At 45.4% G+C, this 17,359-nt stretch overlaps 1 protein-coding gene across 1 annotated transcript in view; it reads left to right on the top strand.

Annotated features, from left to right (window-relative positions):
• Positions 1-1,169: 1,169 nt before the first annotated feature.
• The window catches only part of LOC135550140 (sodium/hydrogen exchanger 3-like), a 77,180-nt gene continuing 60,990 nt past the window's right edge, over positions 1,170-17,359 (top strand). Inside the window, exons 1-3 of the mRNA XM_064980659.1 lie at positions 1,170-1,524; positions 16,361-16,663; positions 16,950-17,110. Coding sequence (XP_064836731.1) covers positions 1,323-1,524; positions 16,361-16,663; positions 16,950-17,110 — 666 coding nt within the window. The 5' untranslated portion in view covers positions 1,170-1,322. The remainder of the gene's footprint in view (positions 1,525-16,360; positions 16,664-16,949; positions 17,111-17,359) is intronic.

Consider the following 17,359-nt stretch of genomic DNA (forward strand, 5'->3'; position numbering starts at 1 on the left):
TTGAGGTGATTAAACTGCATGGAGTAACCCTGGATTGTAAACTGTCATGGTCAAAATATGTTGATACAACAGTAGCTAAGATTGGGAGAAGTCTGTCGATAATAAAGCTCTGCTCTGCCTTCTTAACATCACTATCAACAAGGCATGTCCTACAGGCCCGAGTTTTGTCACACTTGGACTGCTGTTCAGTTGTGTGGTCAGGTGCCACAAAGAGGGACTTAGGAAAATTAGCACGGCTGGCCCGTAAATGTACATGGCGAGCTAACATTAATAATATGCATGTCAATCTCTCATGGCTCAAAGTGGAGGAGAGATTGACTTCATCACTACTTTTGTAAGAAGTTTTTAAGAAGTTTTGACATGTAAGAAGTATTGACATGCTGAATGCACCGAGGTGTCTGTTTAAACTACTAGCACACAGCACAGACACCCCATGCATACCCTACAAGACATGCCACCAGAGGTCTCTTCACATTCCCTATGTCCAGAACAGACTATGGGAGAGGCACAGTACTACATAGAGCCATGACTACATGGAACTCTATTCCGCATCAGGTAACTGATACAAGCAGTAAAATCAGATTTTAAAAACAGATAAAAATACACCTTATGGAACAGCGGGGACTGTGAAGACACACACACACAGGTAGAGACACAGGCATACACACACACACATGCTAGCACATGCACTCTATACACACGTACATTGAAATATTGTTTTATGGTGGTATTATACATTTTGTATTGTACATGTGTAGTGGTGTAATGTTATATGATGTACTGTTTTATCTTTTGTTTTATGTGTGATGTAAGTGCCATAATGTGGTTGGACCCCAGGAAGAGTAGCTCCTGCCTTACAAATAAATACAAATAGTAAATAAAACTTCATAAAAGTGCTAGGAGGATAGTAGTATTACAGAGAAACAACAACAAAACTATCAAAAAAATGCAATACGTTTTTCTTATTATTATATATATTTTTTGGACAGGACAAATATGAGGGAGCATGTACCCGTTTGACCCCTATTGTCATGATGCCTCTGGTGCCCTGAGCCAATGAATAACAACAGGGTGGTAAGGTTGGGTAGAACTGCACCCTGGTATCGAAGAAGTGGCCCAACTAGCCTGTCTGGCTAAAGAGTGGGAGGGGCTTTCACCTGCAGTGAAAAGGTGTACTCTAACCTGAGCAAGGACAGAGAGGAGCAAACATACTTAGGGCCAGCAGTGACAATTCAGATAGTCAGTGACAGAGGACAGAGAGGGAGAGAGACAGACACCAAGATTGATCAAAGCTCAAGATTTGAAAAGCATCCAGCTTGAAGATGTCAGCTCTGTGGCCCTCCACTTTCGTCCTGGTGATGGTACTGCTTTCCATTAGTAGGCCCAGCCTGGCATCTGAGGCCACAGGAAATCAAACAGAACATACTATCACCACCCTGCCCATCGTTATCTGGAAGTGGGAGGAAATTCATTTTCCATACCTGGTGGCACTCTGGGTCCTGGTCAGTTGGCTCTGCAAACTCGGTGAGTTCCATACATGTACATCAGTGGAAGCTGGTGACTTGAACAATTAAGGAGGATGGCAGACTCACGGTATATGCTCGGAACACATGGAGACGACAAATGAGGGTTTGAGGCATGAGTTGGGGTGTTCAGAGGCTTGACGTCAGTGCAGGACAGGGGTTGAGGTGTTCATAGGCTTCAGTGCAGGACAGGCTCATCATGGATGGACGGTTTTGGAGAAGAGCTCAACTCTTCCACTGAGGACAGGACAGGATTTGACAGGGAAGACAAAAAAACAATTACACAATACACTACACAGTTACACAAAAGATCTGAGAATGAGTTAGTCCAAGCAAGTAATATCATTGATGTGTAATAATGTGATTGTGTTTGTGTGTGTGATTGACTCTACATACAGTAATGAGAGAAAATTGATATGGGTACTCACAGTGCTTGGAGAGGAAACATTCAATGTGCCAGTAGATGAGCAGGCACATGAGAAGTGGCATCAGTTCATATCAGGAGAGAGTTGACAATAGTTGACAGGAGGGGACTTAGCTGTCAATACAAATAGCAGATACATTCCATTACAGCTGTGCCATCTTAGGTTTGGGCAACGAGTTTCTCCATGAAGTTAAACTCAGACAATATCAGAATTCACAAAGTCAAACACAGACTGCACATCTTGCCCAACCAACACATCAAAGTAGATAAAAAAAACATTCCTGAATAAATCCCAGATCATCCACATACCTGACAATAACTGACAACTGCAAGCAGACTGGTTGCACCATCCCAGCCTATGAAGGGACCCGTTTTTCCTAATCAGGTGACATGGTTTAAAAATACTCCTGAAAAAAACTCCTGGCCCTGGGGGGATGAAAATCCTGTCAAACTGCAATAACCTTAAAACTTGTTTATATGAATTATATTTAGACTAGATTAAGAGGGGGATTTCCTCTATCCAGACGCAGAGATAACAACTGATAGCGAATCAAACTCACAGGGCTGAGCTTGCTTCATGCATGTTTGCATCATGCAGGCCTATGCAACTGTAGACCTATCATCACTATTATGTTGGTTGATTAATTCCAGTTAATTATTTTGAATTGAAAACGTATAGGTAGACTAGCCAAGTTGAAATATAAACCAAATTTGATAACGTTCACATTTTCTCCTCACACAAATGGACTATAAATACATAACGTTACCAATTTGTTTAACCTGAGCAGATGGACAGGGTGCATAGGCTGTATGCAGCTGCTATTATTAGTAGCCTACAGTTGATCAGACTGAAAAATCGTCTCATTTTCATCCCATACAGTATGTCAGATCTCTAATGCAGGGGATCTTAAACATGTTCAGCCTGGGACCCAAGCTTAGGAAAATATATTCAACTATACATAAATATCGGTACATTTCATTCCCCTTATGCCTAAAACAAATGCAATATAGACAAAAACAAATAACAATTAAATTAAATAGCCATATAAATATCAATTCATGTTTATTTCCCCCCATTAAAATCACTCTTACATATCTGTCTAGGTTGGAACTGTTGCTGTTAAAATACATCATTTTCATTCTGTACTGGCATTAACCGATTGATCACACAACACAGATGAATAACAGGACACACACACGCACACACGCACACACACACAAATTTGAACAGAATAATATTTAAAAAATGCTCAACTATCACTTTTCACTCTCAATCTCTAACCAATAATGTCAAGGACTTACCAAGCTTCTCAACACATAGAACCCCCCCATAATGCTCTGTGGCACAACCCCAATACAACAGACTAGGATCATTCTCTGATCCTAATCTTATGATTGGATGGACAACATGTCAGTTCATACTGCAAAAGCTTTGATTGGTTGGAGGTCGTCCTCCAGAAGTGGTCATAATTACCATGTAGGTCTATGGAAGGGGGTGAGGCCTACGAGACTCCTAGGTTTTGTATTGAAGTTAATGTAGCCAGAGGAAAATGGAAGCTAGTTGTCAACCAGCTTCGCCATAATGCTACCCCAGAGAGTGCTGTTGAAGTTACTATAGACCTTAATTGAAAAAACAGTGTTTAAATAAATTATTTAATGAAATATTAATATATTTAGTATAGTTTTATCTATATAGGATAACTTTGTTTAACTATTTTTATTTTTATGAAATTTCATTGAGCAGGACAGTCCTCCCCTTCCTCTTCTGAGGAGCCTCCACTGATTTACATCCCCTTCCCCAGGCTACTCATCTTTATAGTATTTCATCGTACCATAGATTGCCACCCTCTAGTCACGCTCGGAGCTTTTGTTTGCTAACGCTTTACTTTACCCTGAGTCATAAGAACCAACATTAAACTGTCATAATCAATACATAACAGATGTTATAAACCAAGATGGTGTCAGCTTAAGACAATGACTTTACACTGTCATGAAACAGCAAATTAACCGTGTGTTCGTGTAAAATTGTTCTTTGCAGATTTGGACATCAGGTGACCATTTAATTGATGCAGGACTTATTTATGTGTTTAGACAGAAAAGCGATAATGTCATTTGTGCTAATGTATATGCGTATGTACAGATATGAGCTATGGAGTGTCATTTTTGAATGTTAACTGTTAAAGGTAATGGAGCATCTACCATGTTTAGGTCTTGTTTGTTGTGGTGACATGGTGGTTACTAGCAATGTGAGTGTACACACCAGACACAATTGAGTTGTGACATTGATTACACTTTTTGTGCGTTTGTGTAAATGTGCATACACTGTGCATAGATAGGTACGTTGCCTTCACAAAGTATTACATTTACATTTACATTTAAGTCATTTAGCAGACGCTCTTATCCAGAGCGACTTACAAATGGGTGAATTCACCTTCTGACATCAGTGGAACAGCCACTTTACAATAGTGCATCTAAATCATTTAAGGGGGGGGTTCACACCCCTTGAAATTTTACACATTTTGTTATAACAAAGTGGGATTCAAATGGAGTTAATTGTATTTTTTCTCCAATTATTTACACAAAATACAACAAAAAAGTGGAAGAAAAGTCTAACATGTCAAAATAAATATATACAGTATATATGAAAAATACACTATACTGTATCCTGATAAGATAAGTATTCAACTCCCTGTTGGAATCAACTTTGGCAGCGATTAAAGCTGTGAGTCTTTCTGGGTAAGTCTCTCAGAGCTTTGCAAACCTCTATTGTTCAATAGTTACATATTATTCTTTTAGAAAATCTTCAAACTCAGTCAATATAGTTGTTGATCATTGCAAGACAACCATTTTCAAGTCTTGCCATAGATTTTCAAGCCGATTTAAGTCAAAACTAGAGGTGTGCCGAGTACTCGAATTGTTTGTAATTATCCGTGATGGGAAACATTTTCAGCATCCAGCACGCATCTCTCTTTCACTCAAATAGAATCTGTATCTAGTCATTGTTGTTCAATCTACTTATTTCTTGTCGACTTTGCTGAGGCCATATGGTTGTTTTTGTCTGTCTACTTGGTATTGTTTAGTAGGCCTACATTGTCATTATAATTATTCCATTGCTGACAACGTCTGTGTTATGTTGTGATCCAAGCCCATGCTTGCTTGCTATTATTATTTATTTGAATGCGCACAGGCATATTCACCGAGAGACAAATCGTTCAAAAATAAAATGCCAAATGTATATAGTTCATTTTAATCCACATTTTTATAGGGGTAGCGTCAGGACCCGGTTACGAACCTGGGTCTCCAGAGTGAGAAACAGTCACTTAACCAACTGAGCCACGAATAGTCAGCAGAACACAGAAGATGAGGCAGACACAGCAGTACTTAAGACGGTGTATTTAATAAAGTAAAAAAGGAGAAGTCCTTCAATACAAAATGGCAAATCCAAAAGGTGGTAGGTATAGCACAAAAAAGCCTCAAGAGATACTCAAAAACAAAAACAGAATTCCACAAGAGCGTCCACCGGAATCGACAAGAGTACACAGAACACTAGGGCTGGGTGCTAACATACAAACACAGAGCACAGAACTGAGGGAAACAAAGGGTTTAAATACAATCAGGGGAAACGAGGCACAGGTGCAAATAATAATGGGGATCAAGGGAAAAAACATAAGGTCAAAAAGCACAATGGGGGCATCTAGTGACCAAAACCCGGAACAACCCTGGCCAAAACCTGACAGAATCCCCCCTAGGAACGGCTCCTGACATTCCTACCAGCCTCTCAGGGTGGAGGGCCCTGAACTGACGAATGAGGTCAGGGTCCAGGATGTCTTTGGCAGGAACCCAGGAGCGCTCCTCGGGACCGTAGCCTTCCCAGTCCACCAGATACTGCCAGGACCGCTGCACCCGGCGGGAATCCAGTATCCGATGGACGGTATAAGCCGGCTGACCTCCAATGACACGAGGCGGAGGGGGAGGTCTGTCTGCCGGGACAAGGGGAGAAAAAACAACAGGTTTTAACAATGAAATGTGAAATGTGGGATTAATCTTAAGGGATCTGGGTAAGTGTAGGCGATAAGAAACTGGGTTAACTCTCCTGGCAACCTTGAAGGGACCGATGTATTTTTGGGACAGCTTGCGAGACTCCACCCGTAGTGGTAAGTCTCTTGTGGAGAGCCAGACTCTCTGGCCGGGGCGCAGGGTAGGCCCGGGACGGCGACGTCTGTTGGCTTGTTGTTGGTACCTCTGTGAGGAACGCATAAGATTAAGACGGGTCTTCCTCCACATAAGCCGACAGCGTCTGACAAACTTCAAGGCTGAAGGCACTCTGACTTCTGCCTCCTGGTCCGGGAACAATGGAGGAGCATAGCCAAACTGACACTCGTGCGGGGACATACCAGTGGAGGAGGAGCGCAAGGTGTTGTGCGCGTATTCGGCCCAAACAATAAAGGATGACCATGTGGACGGGTTGTCACGAGTCATACATCGGAGGGTGGTTTCCAGCTCTTGATTCATCCTCTCTGTTTGGCCGTTGGACACCGGATGGTACCCTGAAGATAGACTGGCAGAAGCCCCCATGAGTTGGCAGAAGGCCTTCCAAAACCTTGAGGCGAACTGGGGACCTCTGTCAGAAACCATATCTTGAGGAATGCCGAAGACTCGATTCGACATGATTAATTACCAACTCAGCCGTTTCCTTGGCAGAAGGTAACTTAGTCAGAGGGACGAACCTGGCCGCCTTTGAAAACCTGTCGATTATGACTAGGATAGTAGTATTGCCATGGGATGGAGGAAGTCCAGTAATAAAGTCCAATGAGATATGGGACCAGGGTCTGTGGGGAACAGGTAAAGGGTGAAGGAGTCCTTGAGGGCGGAGGTGAGAAGATTTGCCCTGGCAGCACATGGGACAGGCATTGACGAAAGTGGCAACGCCTTCTCTTATGGTAGGCCACCAGAACTTACGCTGGATGAACTCCAAGGTGCGACCTACGCCCGGATGACAGGTGAGGCGAGAGGAGTGCCCCCACAGAAGGACCTGAGTCCTCACTGCCTTGGGGACAAACAACCGATTGGCAGGACCTCCTTTCGGGTCCGGTTCGCTAGCTTGAGCACGTCTCACGGTATCCTCAACTTGCCACGAGATCGGAGCCACAATCTTAGCAGCAGGAAGGACAGGCATGTCCGTGTCATCTCGAATGGCAGGAGCGTAGACTCGGGACAGGGCATCCGGTTTGAGATTCTTCGACCCGGGCCGATAGGTGAGGATAAACTGGAATCGATTGAAGAAAAGAGACCATCTAGCTTGTCTAGAGTTCAACCGCTTCGCCTGCTGGATATACTCCAGATTTTTGTGGTCCGTAAGCACTTGAAACGGGTGAGAAGCCCCTCGAGCCAGTGTCTCCATTCCTTCAATGCCATCTTAACCGCTAGGAGTTCACGATCCCCCACATCGTAGTTCCTCTCAGTCGGGGTAAGCCGGTGTGAGAAGAAAGCGCACGGATGAAGCTTCTTGTCTTCACCCCTCTGAGACAGGACAGCTCCAACACCAACCTCTGATGCGTCTACCTCCACCACAAATGGTTCATCCGTAGTCGGTAGTATCAGGATGGGAGCAGAGAGGACGCTCTGCTTGAGTCCTGGGAAGGCCGTCTCAGCTTCTCTTCCCCACAAAAACCTTGCATTGCCACCCTTGGTTAAAGCTGAGAGAGGGGCTGCCACCAAGCTGAAGTTCTTGATGAACTTGCGGTAAAAGTTTGTGAAGCCCAGGAAACGCTGAACTTCCTTAACGGATTTGGGGGTGGGCCAATCCGCTACCGCCCCTACCTTCCTGGGGTCCATTTGGACTCGACCGGGTTCCACTACAAATCCCAGGAATTGTACTCGGGATGAATGGAATTCACATTTTTCCGGCTTAACGTACAGATGGCTGTCTAGGAGGCGTTTGAGTACTTGTCTGACATGCTTAGTGTGTTCTTGAAGGGAGCTCGAAAAGATGAGGATGTCATCCAAGTAAACGAACACAAATATGTTAAGCATATCCCTAAGCACATCGTTTATGAGCGCTTGGAACACCGCTGGGGCGTTGGTCAGGCCGAAGGGCATCACCAAGTATTCATAGTGACCAGTAGGCGTGTTGAAAGCGGTCTTCCACTCGTCACCAGGTCTGATCCGTACAAGATGGTATGCGTTCCGCAGGTCAAGCTTAGTGAAAACAACTGCTTCCTGGAGCAGCTCGAAGGCTGTGGCCATAAGGGGTAGCGGGTAACGGTTATGGACGGTTATGGCATTGAGTCCCCGGTAGTCGATGCAAGGACGTAATCCACCGTCTTTCTTGGCCACAAAGAAAAACCCTGCTCCCGCCGGGGAGGTGGATGGACGCATGAGGCCTGCTTCCAGAGCGTCCTTGATGTAGGAATCCATAGCAGCTTGTTCGGGTGGAGATAGGGAAAAGATCCGACCCCTGGGGGGGCAAGTGCCCGGAAACAGGTCGATGGGGAAATCGTAAGGTCTATGGGGTGGTAGCATGGTGGCCCTCTGTTTGCTAAACACCAGTTTGAGGTCATGGTAACACTCGGGAACTCGGGTCAGGTCGATGGATTCTAAAGACTCGGGAGTAGAACTCGGGGAATTCTGGAAAATACAAGTAGCTTGGCACGTAGGACCCCACTGCTTGATAGTGCCCACAGACCAGTCGATGTGAGGGTTATGGCTGTGAAGCCAGGGGTATCCAAGGACGAGAGGGATCTCGGAACAAGAGATCAAATGAAAGTTCATCAATTCCTGGTGTTGTGAAACTGAAAGTCGCAAGGAGGTAGTGACATGAGTGACAAGTCCAGATCCCAAAGGGCTTCCATCCAATGTAGTGACCCTCATGGGTTCACTTAGAGGTTCAGAGGGAACGCCATTCTCCTTCTCCCAGACACCATCCATGAAGTTACCTGCGGCTCCAGAGTCTACCAAGGCTTGAAGGTGAAGCTTGTGGTTGTCCCAGGAGAGGGTGACTGGAATGAGCAGACGGGAGTTGGACGGATGGGCGGAGGTTATGTTTCCCGTTACAGTTCCCCCCGGTCTGTACGGGACAGAGCGTTTCCCTGGAGCCCGGGACACGTGGAACGGAAATGGCCCGGTTTGCCGCAATATAGACAGCGTCGCTCCCTCATCCGGCGGTCTCTCTCAGCCTGGGAGATGCGTCCAATCTGCATGGGTTCCGATGGAGCCAGCGAGGATAAAGGTGGGGACTCGGAGCTGGGACTGATAGGGGCTAGAGGTCTACGGTTGAGTTCTCTCTCTCTCAGACGCTGGTCAATGCGTGAGGCCAACTTGATCAGGGACTCGAGATTGTCCGGTGGTTCCCGAGTGGCCAGTTCATCTTGGATAGTGTCGGAAAGGCCTTTCAGAAAGCACACCGTGAGCGCCTCGTTGTTCCAGCCACTTGCTGCTGCCACCGTGCGGAACTGGATGGCATAGTCCGTCACGCTGCGCCAACCTTGGTGGAGAGTCAGGAGCTGTTTGGCTGAGTCAGAACCACTGCTTGGGCCTTGAAACACTCGTTTGAATTCCTCAGCAAAGGCAGAGTAGCTGGCACAGCAGGAACTATGGGCATCCCACACAGCAATAGCCCAGGCCAGGGCTTTTTCCGACAGCAGGGTGATGATATAAGCGATCTTAGACCGGTCGGTGGGAAACGACGAGGGTTGTAGCTCAAAGGAGAGAGAACATTGGGTGAGAAACCCTTTACAAGCACTTGGATCACCTGAGAACCGTTGGGGAGGTGGAAGACGAGGTTCAGCCAGGGGGTTAACTGCCATGGGTACGTGAATCTGAGGTACTGGGACGGGAACTGTTGCCGGGGTAAGATGATCAGATATTTGCTTAATGGAAGTCAGCATCTCCGACAGAAGATGAGAATGTCTAGCCATTAAGGCCTCTTGCTGAACCAGGGCGGCTTCGTGGCGTTGGACAGTCTCCTGGTGGTGGGACAGCATGGCAAAAAGGTCCTGGGAACTGGCTGCCTCTGGGTTCATTTTTGGCTCTGTGTTTCTGTCAGGACCCGGTTACGAACCTGGGTCTCCGGAGTGAGAAACATTCACTTAACCAACTGAGCCACGAATAGTCAGCAGAACACAGAAGATGAGGCAGACACAGCAGTACTTAAGACGGTGTATTTAATAAAGTAAAAAAGGAGAAGTCCTTCAATACAAAATGGCAAATCCAAAAGGTGGTAGGTATGAAACAAAAAAACGTCAAGAGATACTCAAAAACAAAAACAGAATTCCACAAGAGCGTCCACCAGAATCGACAAGAGTACACAGAACACTAGGGCTGGGTGCTAACATACAAACACAGAGCACAGAACTGAGGGAAACAAAGGGTTTAAATACAATCAGGGGCAAACGAGGCACAGGTGCAAATAATAATGGGGATCAAGGGAAAAAACATAAGGTCAAAAAGCACAATGGGGGCATCTAGTGACCAAAACCCGGAACAACCCTGGCCAAATCCTGACAGGTAGATAGTTTACTTTTGTAATACAAACGTTTTGCTCCTCTCAAATGTGAAACAATATATGGGTCAAACAAATTAGCCTACCTTCATCTAAATCTGTGTCTGGAATAAATGCAGGCAGTAGTAGCCAGCCATGCATTAGGCTATTTTTGTGCATTTTTATCTGTCGAGGTCGTTTAACAATGTGTGTGAATGAGTGAAAGTACAACGATGCGCTCTGAGATAACACACACTTGAGGTAACACACACTTGAGGTATAGGCTTTACCGGCATTTAAAGCTTTTGGGTTTTCCAATCACGAGTAAATCCGATTACGAGTATCAAGTGTGATAAAATGGATATGATTATGAGTACAAGTATGACAAATCAGTACACCCCTAGTCAAAACTGTAACTAGGATATGATTCATACTGTTACAGTATCTAGAGTTTACAAAATGGTACAATAGAGATAAATAATTATACACAACAAAGAATGACATCTGCCCACATGGTCAAATTAATGTTGGGGTACTGTGTAGGCATTGGAAATGTGCTCTTTCTAAAAAAAATTGAAACATAAAAAAATAGTGTCAGGGAGAAACATTGCACTTTCCATTCAGACCACTTCCAACACGAGGGCAGGAAAATCAAAGGACAGGTTGCTTGATGTCATAAGTGCGAAGGTGCATTTTTGTAGACTGTTAATGTGTATATTTGGCCTTGTGTTTTAGGTTATTGTCCTACTGAAAGGTGAATGTGTCTCCCAGTGCCTGTTGGAAACCAGACTGAACCATGTTTTCCACTAGGAATTTGCCTGTGATTAGCTATATACCTCCCTAGTCATTGCCAATGACAAGCTTACCCATAACATGATGCAGCCATCACGCTTGAAAATAAATATGAAGCGTGGTACTCAGTGATTGTTGTGTTGGATTTGCACTAAACATAAGAGTTCGAATTCAGGACATAAAGTACATTTCTTGCCACATTTTTTGCAGTTTTACTTAATAACTTATTGCAAACAGGATACATGTTTTAGAATGTATTTGTTCTGTACAGGCTTCCTTCTTTTCACTCTGTCTATTAGGTTATTATTGTGGAGTAATTACAATGTTGTTGTTCCATCCTCAGTCTTCTCCTATCACATTGGCCTCATGTTGAAATCCCTGAGTGGTTTCCTTCCTCGCCGGCAACTTAGTTAGGAAGGATACCTGTATCTTTGTATTGACTGGGTGTATTGATACACCACCCAAAGTGTAATTAATAACTTCACCGTGCTCAAAGGGATATTCAATATCTGCTGCTTCTTTGCGAGGCATTGGAAAACCTCCCTGGACTTTCTGGTGTTTGAAATTCCCTGCTCAACTGAGAGACCTTAAAATTGTTGTATGTTTGGGGTACAGAGAAGAGATAGTGTTTAACATGATTTTTGAATGCCTATCATTGCACACAGAGTGAGTGTGACTTCTTGTGACGTATATGCAAATTTTTACTCCTGAACGTATTTAGGCTTGCCAAAACAAAAGGGGTTGAATACTTATTTACTCAAGACATTTTAGCTTTTAATTTGTGATTAATTTGTAAACATTTTGAAAAACATAATTAAACTTTGGCATTATGGGGTATTGTGTGTAGGACAGTGACAAAAAAATCTCAATATAATCCATTTTAAATTCAGGCTGTAACACACAAAATGTGGAAAAAGTAAAAGGATGTGAATAGTTTCTGAAGACACTGTACATAAAGATACTGCTATGGCTGTCGTTGGAATGAGACCAAGGTGCAGCGTGGTAGGCGTACATTTTGAATTTATTAAACAACCTGTAAAGTATAGTAGCGCTAAACCAGCAACTAACAAAAACAAGATCCCACAATAGAAAGTGGGAAAAAGGCCTGTCTAAGCATGATCCCCAATCAGAGACAACGATAGACAGCTGCCTCCGATTGGGAACCATACTCGGCCAAAAACAAAGAAATAGACAACATAGAATGCCCACCCCAAATCACACCCTGACCTAACCAAATAGAGAAATAAAACGGCTCTCTAAGGTCAGGGCGTGACAGATACAGTACATGTGGGGAGTGTGTTTGCCATGCATATGATGGAGGAAATGCACAGCATTTAGTATTGCAGGCAGATATAGACTACATATAGATTTACATATGGGCTCTCCTTGCAGATTACCTCAAATTTGGCTGGTCATTAATCCCTTCATTTTACCCTATGCTGACGTCTGTGAAACAGCTCCTCGAAACGTATCCACAGTATTTACACTGGTGACTCTGCGGAGCACTTATCAAACAGCTTCAAGAATACAACACAAGCTAATACTTATTTGAGGCCATTAACATTAGCATTGTTTTACAGAACTAATAGAAAAATTTAACTACATAAGCACAGTTGAGTAGAACACCTTGAAGGTTATGAAATCAGTACCTTGCGTGTCCGTGGTTATAAAGGAATACACAGAATGCATTATGCTCCATACATAAATACTGTGTGTTACAGATGCATTTCCACCGCCATTTCTACCATAATTAATTTTACCAGCACAAAAAGATCCCACTGTGTCGAAGGAACCAATTATCTGTCAGCATTTATATTTTACTCGCATAAAAAACTGTAGACAGAAATGGGGTTAGTGAATGAATTCTGACATCACATGCATAAGAAAACTCACTCAGGGGGGACTGTTAGAGATATCCATAATATATATGATTATTTATTTGAATTGCCCGCCCTCCAGTTTCACCGGAAGTTGTCCCGCTAGTGGGAAGCCTAGCCCTAGTAACTGAGCTTCAGGCTGCCAGAGGCAACACTTAAAACACCTAAGCAAAAGATATAGCCCCGAGTCCTCTGGTTGGATGACAAATCCAGAGGTTACTGTTCAGTTAGTGAAAATGTTCACTTTGAGATAGAAGCCAGCCGGCTTGGTAGGAATTGATCCTGTGGACGAAGTTAAAGAAGGAGTGATGGCATGGAATCTGAAAAAGCATTACCGACTTTAAAAACTTGCCTCTCTCCGCTAATCCAGACTGAGTGAGTGATGAGAACATTTATAACGGCACATTGCTGGTTAATCATACTCCAGGGACAGAAAAAATTACACTTTCTCAGTCTTCTGAAATGGTTGATCATTTGCAAGTTTCGCAACCTCACATTTTAATCCTTTTGCTTTACCTTTTAGTTCCGGCTTTGAGTTTCAACACCTGCCTTTGTGTAAAGCCCAATAATGTTGCCAGGTAGGAACAGATGTCAATGTCAGACTCCCTTATATCCTGTGGACATTTTGATCCCGTTATTGATAAACAATCAAAAAGTATAAGGAGGCCGCAGCCTGTAGGCCTAATCATAAAGCGCCTTAGAGTAGGAATGCTGATATGATCAGGTCCTCCCAGTCCATGAGATATGCAGTAGGATCTTTAAGCCACAACAGAGCATATAGTATATCAGCACTCCTACTCTAAGATTCTTTATGAATACAACTCCAGGGATCAAGAAAGTGTAAGGAGGCCTGACTAATTAGCTAACTATGCTAAAATGATGCCAGCATCTTGGCTGTGAAAAATTTACTTCAAAGATTTATCAGGCAGTGAGCAGCATTTTTGGGACCACAGCCCAGATTCACAAAACCATCTTAAGAAGACATTTCTTCCTAAGTGCCATTTCTTCCTTAACTTTATTCTTATAAAGAAGAAACGTACAAAAAAAGTCTCCTTGCAGACTGGCGGCACTGGACAGACGGGTGGCTCAGGCGGCGCTGGGCAGACGGGTGGCTCTGATGGCGCTGGGCAGACGGGTAGCTCAGGCGGTGCTGGACAGACTGGCGACACTGGCGGCTCCTGGCTGACTGGCGGCGCTGGCGGCTCCTGGCTGACTGGCGGCGCTAGGCAGACTGGCGGCGCTGGGCAGACTGGCGGCGCTGGGCAGACGGGTAGCTCAGACGGCGCTGGGCAGACGGGTAGCTCAGACGGCGCTGGGCAGACGGGTAGCTCAGACGGCGCTGGGCAGACGGGTAGCTCAGACGGCGCTGGAGAGGAAGGCTCTGGCAGTGCTGGACTGAGGAGCTCTGGCGCCTCTGGAATGAGGGGCTCTGGCGCCTCTGGACTGAGGGGCTCTGCGCTGGAGAGGAGGAAGGCTCTGGCTGGACTGAGGGGCTCTGGCGCCTCTGGACTGAGGGGCTCTGGCGCCTCTGGACTGAGGGGCTCTGGCGCCTCTGGACTGAGGGGCTCTGGCGCCTCTGGACTGAGGGGGGGAGCTCTGGCCGCGCCGGACAGGCACGAGTCTCTGGCAGCGCTGGACAGAGAAGCCCTGGTGCCTCTGGACTGAGGGGGGGAAACTCTGGTAGTGCCGGACAGGCGGGAGCACCTGTGTTGATGGGACGGAGAGACAGCCTGGTGCGGGGTTCCGGCACTGGTGGTACCGCGCTGGGAACACACACCTCAGGGCGAATGCCTTGCATACTACGCCAAATCAACTGCTCTCTCTCTTCACACTCCCCCAATTCTATTAACACCTCCTCGAGTGTCTCCTCATCGCCCATCCGTTCACTCTCCTCCATTCTGTCCAATAACTCCTCGACCCTCTCAGACTCAGCCCTCAGCTTTGCCAATAGCTCTGATAAAATCCATGGCTCCTTATGGTAAACAGGGGGAGTTGGCTCAGGTCTGGCTCCTGACTCTGCCACACTCTCCCTGTGCCCCCCCCAAGAAATCTTTGGGGATGACTCTCTGGCTTCCAGCCGCTCTGCCGTGCTAGCTCCTCATAATGCCGCCTCTCTGCTTTCGCTGCCTCCAGCTCGGCTTTGGGGCGGCAATATTCCCCTGGCTCTGCCCAGGGTCCTTTCCCGTCAAGGATCTCCTCCCAAGTCCATTTCTCCAAATAGTGCAGCCGCTCCCACTGCTGCTGCCGCTGCTGCCTCTGTTGCTTCTCCTGCTGCTGCCTTTGCTGCTGCTGCTGTTGCTCCTGCTGCACCTGTCGCTTCTCCTGCTGCTGCTGTTGCTGCTGCCTCTGTTTACCACGCCGCTTGGTCCTTGGTTGGTGGGTGATTCTGTAATGGTTTTCTTCTGGGGAAAGAGAGGCGGACCAAAATGCAGCGTGGTTAGTTTTGCACATCTTTAATAAAGATGAAAGTACAACAATCTACAAAACAAGAAACGTGAAAAAACCAAAACAGTCCTATCTGGTGCCACAAACACAAATATGGTTCCCAATCTGAGACAATGACTAACACCTGCCTCTGATTGAGAACCATATCAGGCCAAACATAGAAATAGTCAAACCAGACACACAACATAGAATGCCCACCCCGCTCACGTCCTGACCAACACTAAAACAAGGAAAACACACACAAACGATGGTCAGAACAAGACACTTACAATCAATTTCATGCTCATTCAGTTGAGTTTAATTGAGCTATTTGTGTGTTACTGTCTGTAATTTTTACTTCAATATATTTTAGTATGTTTAACATGTGCACAATAATGTGCCAAATCTTGATTTTGTGCATTATTATAGGGTAGGCATTTTAATAAGCCGCCTCAATATTTGTTGCCATGGATGGTAATATCTCTCAAGGATCTGATCCCTTGTCAGTATTGTGGATTAATTATAATTTTAGGTAAAATATGAAAAGTAGAATGCTGATCCGAGAGTAGTGCTGCCTTTATTTCAATCCACGAAGCACTTAGTCAACGTTTTCTCTGCATGATGTTTTGGGAAATGCGTGTTACATCTTCGGCCATTGTGGGAAAGATGCATCATTAAAACATTTGTAAGCCTAAGTACAATCGCTATGGGGAAACTGGGCTCAGGTCTGTTTGACTTGGCGCCACCTGAATCTACCAAATTATGAACTTTTGTCTTTCATTCACTCTGCGTATATCTGAATTTGTCTCTTTTGTCCTTGTCTTGCTCTGTTCACCAACAGTATTCCAGCTGAACCCGTGCCTGACCAGAGTGATCCCGGAGAGCGGCCTCCTCATTTGCATTGGTTGGGTCCTGGGCGGCATCATCTATGGGGCAGACAAGGTGCAGACCTTCAGGCTGCAGCCCTTCACCTTCTTCTTCTACCTGCTGCCCCAGATCGTCCTGGACGCGGGCTACTCCATGCCCAACAAGCTGTTCTTCGGCAACTTGGGCGCCATCCTGGTTTACGCTGTTATTGGCACCTGCTGGAACGCTGCCACTTTGGGACTCGCACTTTGGGGGTGCTGGTTGGGCGGGGCCATGGGTAAGGCAGGCAACTATGCGTCCCAAATAGCACCTGATTTCCTGTGCGAGTGCACTACTTTTGACCAGAAGACCCTGGTCAATAGCAGTGCACTATATTAGGGAATAGGGTGCCATTTGGGACAGGCCCAACCAAAGTCTGAACTGACCACCATAGAGCAGATCAACATAAAAGACAGGTTCTTCTATAGTTTTATGATGACTGAAACTGGCATTTGTGAGGTCCTCAGAGTTAATGTGTAAGGTAGATCAAAGGTCATAACACCTTTTACCCTGGGCCTCTGTAGGTAATATCGACACTGGTCTCCTGCAGTTGTTGTTGTTTGGGAGTCTGATTGCTGCTGTGGACCCAGTGGCTGTGATTGCCGTGTTTGAGGAGGTCCATGTCAACGAGGTCCTGTACATCCTGGTGTTTGGGGAGTCCCTTCTCAACGACGGCGTCACAGTGGTCAGTCTCACAAACTTGATCATCCTCATTCATCATTATTAGGATGCGTCCCAAATTGCACACTTTTCCCTATATCAGCCGTACTCAATAGGTGGTGTCAATAAGGACTGTGGGCCTCAAGCTGCAATGTCGTTATTTGGCAGGGCATCAGCAGTTTTACTTTTTTATTGTCAGTCATTGCTTACTTTAGAAAGCTATTTATTACAGTTAATCAACTAGCCCATGTCAACAATTTTAGCTAGGTTTTTC

This window comes from Oncorhynchus masou, chromosome 12 (genome assembly GCF_036934945.1).
Source record: "Oncorhynchus masou masou isolate Uvic2021 chromosome 12, UVic_Omas_1.1, whole genome shotgun sequence".
Lineage (NCBI taxonomy): Eukaryota > Metazoa > Chordata > Actinopteri > Salmoniformes > Salmonidae > Oncorhynchus > Oncorhynchus masou.